The sequence below is a fragment of the Aethalodelphis obliquidens genome, unplaced genomic scaffold (assembly GCF_003676395.1).
Source record: "Aethalodelphis obliquidens isolate GAN/ISIS:26980383/991018 unplaced genomic scaffold, ASM367639v1 scaffold22, whole genome shotgun sequence".
NCBI lineage: Eukaryota > Metazoa > Chordata > Mammalia > Artiodactyla > Delphinidae > Aethalodelphis > Aethalodelphis obliquidens.
Window position 1 is genome coordinate 26516237 of NW_020837966.1, and position 6000 is coordinate 26522236.

General features: G+C 41.7%; 1 protein-coding gene across 6 annotated transcripts in view; it reads left to right on the forward strand.

Moving 5' to 3' along the window:
* ITPR1 (inositol 1,4,5-trisphosphate receptor type 1) overlaps positions 1-4301 on the forward strand; it is a 318999-nt gene extending 314698 nt beyond the window's left edge. For 4 of the 6 annotated variants that reach the window (XM_027121455.1, XM_027121457.1, XM_027121454.1 and 1 more), the window contains one exon: positions 2945-3429. In XM_027121455.1, coding sequence (XP_026977256.1) covers positions 2945-3031 — 87 coding nt within the window. In that variant the 3' untranslated portion in view covers positions 3032-3429. Of the gene's footprint in view, positions 1-2944 lie in introns of all 6 variants that reach the window. The other 2 variants (XM_027121458.1, XM_027121453.1) reach the window with 1 other exon arrangement.
* Positions 4302-6000: the final 1699 nt, after the last annotated feature.

A 6000-nucleotide genomic window follows, 5' to 3' on the forward strand; every position in this document is an offset into this window, starting at 1 on the left:
GGATATATATTTTTTTAATTTATTGTGTTTATTTTTGGCAGCGTTGGGTTTTCATTGCTGTGCGTGGGCTTTCTCTAGTTGCGGCGAGCAGTGGCTTCTCTTGTTGCGGAGCACGGGCTCTAGGCGTGTGGGCTTCAGTAGTTGTGGCATGCAGGCTCAGCAGTTGTGGCTCGCGGGCTCTAGAGCACAGGCTCAGTACTTGTGGCGCACGGGCTTAGTTGCTCCGTGGCATGTGGGATCTTCCTGGACCAGGGCTCGAACCCGTGTCCCCTGCATTGGCAGGCGGATTCTTAACCACTGTGCTGCCAGGGAAGCCCCGGATGGATATTTTTATCTAGTCAGTTTTGTTTCAGATGTCCAGAGAGAATACATTGTGAGAATATGCTAAGGATAGACTTTGGTCATTATTTCTCTTTTGATATAGATAGTAGTAACAGAAAATGGTGATGCCTTAAATAACATATATAGTGCATGTGAATCTATGAAGACCAATAGCTAAGTAGGTTGAATTGAGCTAATAAAGCCAGAAGTTATGTGAGAATATGTACTAAGGGGCCAGGGAAACTTAACTGACCAGCAGTGTTGAGCTTGGTTTCTTGTAGGCCAGATTTAGTCCTTTAGGGGGTTTTGTTTTCATTACTGTTCCCATATCATTATCACCGGATGATGACCTTGCCAAAAGGGACCAATACTTAAGCAGTTGCCCAATTCCTTACCATTTATTACTCACTTAAATGGTAGCCATTCTGTCTAAAAAGGCCATGGTCGATCAGAACAGAATCCAGGCAGTCAGATTTGTGTGCCGACCACCTGCTCAACTGCAGAGAATCTTCTCCAAGGTCTTATTTTGAGAAAAATAATACATTTACCCAAAATACTTTTTTTTAAGTATTCAAGTATATGAAAATATAACCACAGTGATCTTGGCCTGTTTCTGAGATAACCAGTGAAGAGCTCTTCTACAGCAGCAGCGGCCCCAGATCAGTAACCCCAGTATCACCGGGGAACTTGTTACAAATGCAAACTCACCAGCCCTACCCTGGGCCTGCTGAGTCAGAAACTTTGTTTGTGGGCCCTTGGATCTGTGTTTTAAGGAGCCTTCTAGGTGTTTCTGGTGCACGCCAAAGTTTAAGAACCATTATTCTAGGGAAACAGAAAACAAAATTAGATAGGTATGTACTAGGTTCTTGAAATTACCAGGAATATGACTGCCTGAACGAAGGTTTTGGCCACTAACCTACAGCAGTAGGGAGCTTTAAGGTTTGTGATGCAGGGAGAGTGATGCAATCGTTATTTTAAGAAGACAACCCTGGAAAATCAGAATCGGACCTCCACTGGGCTATCAGGTGATAGCCTGTCGAAGAGGGAAGGAAGGTGTGCCTTCAGTTGAAGACTCATTTGCTATAAGGAACCCAGTTTAGAAGCCCTTAAGCTTAAGAGGAGGAAGAGCCAACAGATTGAAAAGTCACAAAAAGCTGATCCGACAAACAGGCGTGAAGATGCAGGTACATAAAAGGTCATCTCAAGTGCACGTAGTTATTTATGGAAAATTTTCAGGGAAAGCTTTAATGGCCAACTTCAACAGCAGAAAAATCGCAGCATCTTTAAATAAAGTATCTGTCAATACGGGGTGAGCGCACCAAGGTTCCTAAATCTGTGAGAATGCGGCGATTATTAAATTTAGTTAAGTTTTACTGGATTCCCTCTCAAGGCTACCTGCCGAGGGGCTAGTCAGGGGGTGAGACTCTGGGGCTAAGCGACATGAAGTATCAGGCAGTGACATGACTGAATTACTGACTGCGTTACCATCTACTTGTGAATTTATTCCACGGGTCACGTGAGGCTCTGCTTCCGCAGCTGAATCTGTGTAGTACAGGGTGTGACACCTCCCTTCACGACTTGTCACTCATCCAAGGAAACTTCAGAGGCTAGCTGGGACACCCTAATTCAGCTCTTTATAAAAGGCCGTATAAAAAGCTGCCTTTCGGAAATATTCACTCCTTGTAAATCTTCTCTTCTAAAATATAACTGAAGGCATTTCACAGGAGCCTAAAAATAGTATTTTGATATGAAAGGAAAACGGCTATGCGTTAAAATTGAACCTAGGTAAGTTCATCTTATTTTATGTTCTCAGGATATTTTGTACCAAAATATTTGATGCCCAGCATCAAATCCTGAGCTAGGACTACCTGGGTTATGAGAAGTGTGAATGCAGGGAATTAATTATGCCCCGAAATAGCCAGAACAGAGCTGGATACCTGTCAATGTGAGAACTGATTTAGTTCGGCAGCCGAAATAAACGGTACCAACCTCTTGTTCTGGGTTTGGAAAGCACTGTTTCATTCGACCAGCCTTAGGAAATGGTCTTTCCTGACCTTAGTGTCTGTAGGTGGCAAGGAATAGTCACCACTGAGTGCCAGGCCATGATTATGTCATTTAGTCACCCTGGACCTCAGAGGAGAGGACATTCCTCATCTCCCTAGAAATGCTGTGTGATTTTTTTCTCACAGATCAAAACGGCCCAAGAGTCACTGGAGAGGAATCAAGACCCCCTGAAGACGGTGGACTTAATCTCTCTTAAACCTAGGATTTTAAACACACTGCTTTTCTTGACAGTTCAGTGTGTTGTTACTGTCATACAAAGCTATCAGTTGGAAGTGGACTTGGGAAATGATCAAGAATCTTGTGCTTTAACTGTTCTTTTGTTCCTTTATGAAACAAGTAGAAAGCAAAGTTTCTGATGTCACATTGCCTAAGGCACAGAATTCCCCATTCTGCCTAGGAAGATGTCCTTTTTGAAGTTCTGTGTTTGATATACTGACAGTACACTGTAGAAAGTGGGTTTCAGTATAAACCATAACCACAGAGGTAATCTATGGTTGAGTATATGATTTGACGTACAGGAAGTGTCTGGGTCTAATGATGAAACTTTTTAACTTTCCAGATGACAGAACAAAGGAAGCAGAAACAAAGAATTGGTCTTCTAGGACATCCTCCTCACATGAACGTCAACCCACAGCAACCAGCATAAGCAAATGAAATAAAGGAATCGTACTTACCTTTTTAAATTATTTTTAGTGTGGGTGTGGCTAATTCGTTCTGATTCACCCACAGAGGTTACATTTATGCTTAGTATATTTGTAAATACTCAGTTTTATACCGTATGTATATGACTGCTACTCTCAAGGTTTGGATATATGTATTGTAATTAGAATTGTTGGCACGATGAAATTTCATTTGTGCCAAAAATATTAAAAATGCCTTTTTTGGAAGGACTAAAGAAAGCACCTGATTTGCACTTGAACCACATTATAGATTTAAAAGTATATGACATGTATTTTGTATTTAAAACTAGAATAGCCAGTATTTATGTTTTTTATAGAACTGTGCAATACCAATTATGCAATCACAAAAATTTGTAACTCCTGAGTATCCTAAGGGGAGTGCACATCTTTGAAGCTGGTGTGTTAATAGTATGTAATAAATGGTTAAATATCAAATGATGCTGCTGCCAAAATCATATTACTAGTGAGTTTCAGGCCCCCGGGCATTTTGTACCATATAATTAGCCTGTGGTGATACTACTTCTCATTGCTAGCGGCACCAGTGCCTCTGTCTCGCAGTGACAGTGCTCCAAGCCTACGAACTGTCAAGTCAGCATTCATTTTAAGAAAAGCAACTTTAGTTTCGAAGATACTTTAAGGCTTCTGAATTGATCATTTAAACTATTTCTTTAAGTAAGAGAGCTGAATTGGAGGCTCAGACTTTAGTTTGCCAAGTCAGTGAATTTTTTAAAGGGAACTTTTTATGCCACGCTTGAGGTAAATGCATACTGCTAGCCAATCAATGTCATCTCCTAGGTGAATTCTGGTGTCACGTTATCAAGAAATGAGTAATTGATGGGCTCTAGATTGTCTAGTCCAAACAGTAGAGCTGATTTTTTTCCTTCATCTGAACCAACATGCTACAGTAGCTAAGAAGTATTAAACTATATCCATCCATATAAAGATGAAATATGATCTATCCCATTAGAGCTCATAGTTTGAACACTGACATGTTATTCTTGTGAAAGAGCCACAGTTGGGTTTTATTTCTTTGTCACATTATTTCTTTTCTTGATGGATGAAAAAGTATGAAAGGAAACTTTTATATCTGTTGCCTAGTTTTGTACCTGGATCTCATTTTACAAGAGACTCTCTCTACAAAAAAAGTTAAACATGTATTGAAAGCAGAGTTCTGAAATGAGTAAAGTTTGTAAATGCAGATATAAAAATAATATTTAATAAATGATGCAGAATAAATACAGTGACCGGCTGGTGGCTTTCGTTTAGACATTTCTTTGCGTCATAACAACAGCTATTCCAATTATATATTTCCTTTAGGACCAATTTAAAGTATAACTGGTCTGCCTACCAGATTAATTCCAAAAATGCTTACCTGATTAATGATAACGGAGAACTACCTGAACAGATGTGGGGGAGGGTTCATACAGTAGCCAGCCGTTCATTCTTCTCTGTAAGTGACTGCCAAGCAGACTGTCACGAGCACTGTAGCACATGGTAAGGCTCCCACTCCTGCACGTCCCCTGGGGGACCTGCATCTTGCTACCTGCAGTGCAAAGGAATCACCAACAGGGAGATTAGTTCTCATGCCCAGCGGTCAGAGTCCTTCAAGACAGTTGAAAATGTTTTACAAAAGCTAACTCGTCTATCCAAAGGTAGTGAAACCTGTCCCCTCCTGAGAGCAGTGCCCACCGTGGTTGCTCTTTTAACAAACACTGATTTTTCTCTGTGCTTTGCTAAATAAGGATAATTACCATCTGATGTTGGGAACTAGGTCGTGATTAAATTCCAGTTAAATGACTAGTTTCAAAACCAATGCTTCTACTTTATAATTGATAACTTTTTTAAAAAAGTGAGTAATTTTCCATTCAGTGCAGCGTATGTCCATAGAATTTTTCCATAATAAGGCAAGCCCAAGACAGATACGTACTTGCATCTATAAACAAACTGGCGCTCCACGCCGACCCCCCCACCCCTCCCCGAACGTGAGCTCCAGCCAGCAAGGACTTGCTCCCCTCGGATCTCCCTTCAATCTCCTGCGCTGCCCAGCACGGAGAGGCAGCGTGTGTGGTTTGTCTCCCAAGCCCCGTCCCATCTCGTTCACTGCAGAGTTCTGCAATGACATGTTCAGGTTGCAGCTTTTACAGGTTTGTCCTGTTTCATTCGAATCCTGTCACCTGAGATACAATCTTCATTCAACTCGCCAGCTTCAGCAGAAAATAAATGGAATCAGAATGCCACTCCACCCTACAAGCGGTAGATCCTACCCTTAGAGTTTGAGTGTGAACACAAAGCTGGTACAACTGAAACATAAAATTTGAAGTTATAACTCCTACAGCCTTTGATGTGTGATTGTGATTTCACCTTTCTCCAGACATCGCTTTTTCAACACTTCTATTTCAAGGATCAAGGTCCAAGTCACCTTCAAAGTTACTCACGGAGGTGAAGAATTAGTGCTATCGGGCTAAGAAACAAATGTGACAGCATACTACTAACACGCAAAAAGTCTTCTCGGCTCTGATTATTGAATTTTAAAAGTTTTCTGTAGCACGGATTCATATTTGAAGATTTTGCCAACTTCCTTAACTAAACCACGTGTTAAGTCAAAGGGTCTGGGAAATTCCGTTCCACTTTTCTAACATTTATATTTTCTGGCCCGTTTCTACTTATGTCCCTGCAATTATGTAGTGATGAACCTTGTTTCCCCCTGCAGATACAGCTTCCACCCTGCTAAGCCCTAGAGCTTTACTCGAAAGTTCATCCTGCGCAAATACTCTTTTTTTTTTTTTTTTTTTTTTTTTGCGGTATGCGGGCCTCTCACTGCTGTGGCCTCTCCCGTTGCGGAGCACAGGCTCCGGACGCGCCAGCTCAGCGGCCATGGCTCACGGGCCCAGCCGCTCTGCGGCATGTGGGATCTTCCCGGACCGGGGCACGAACC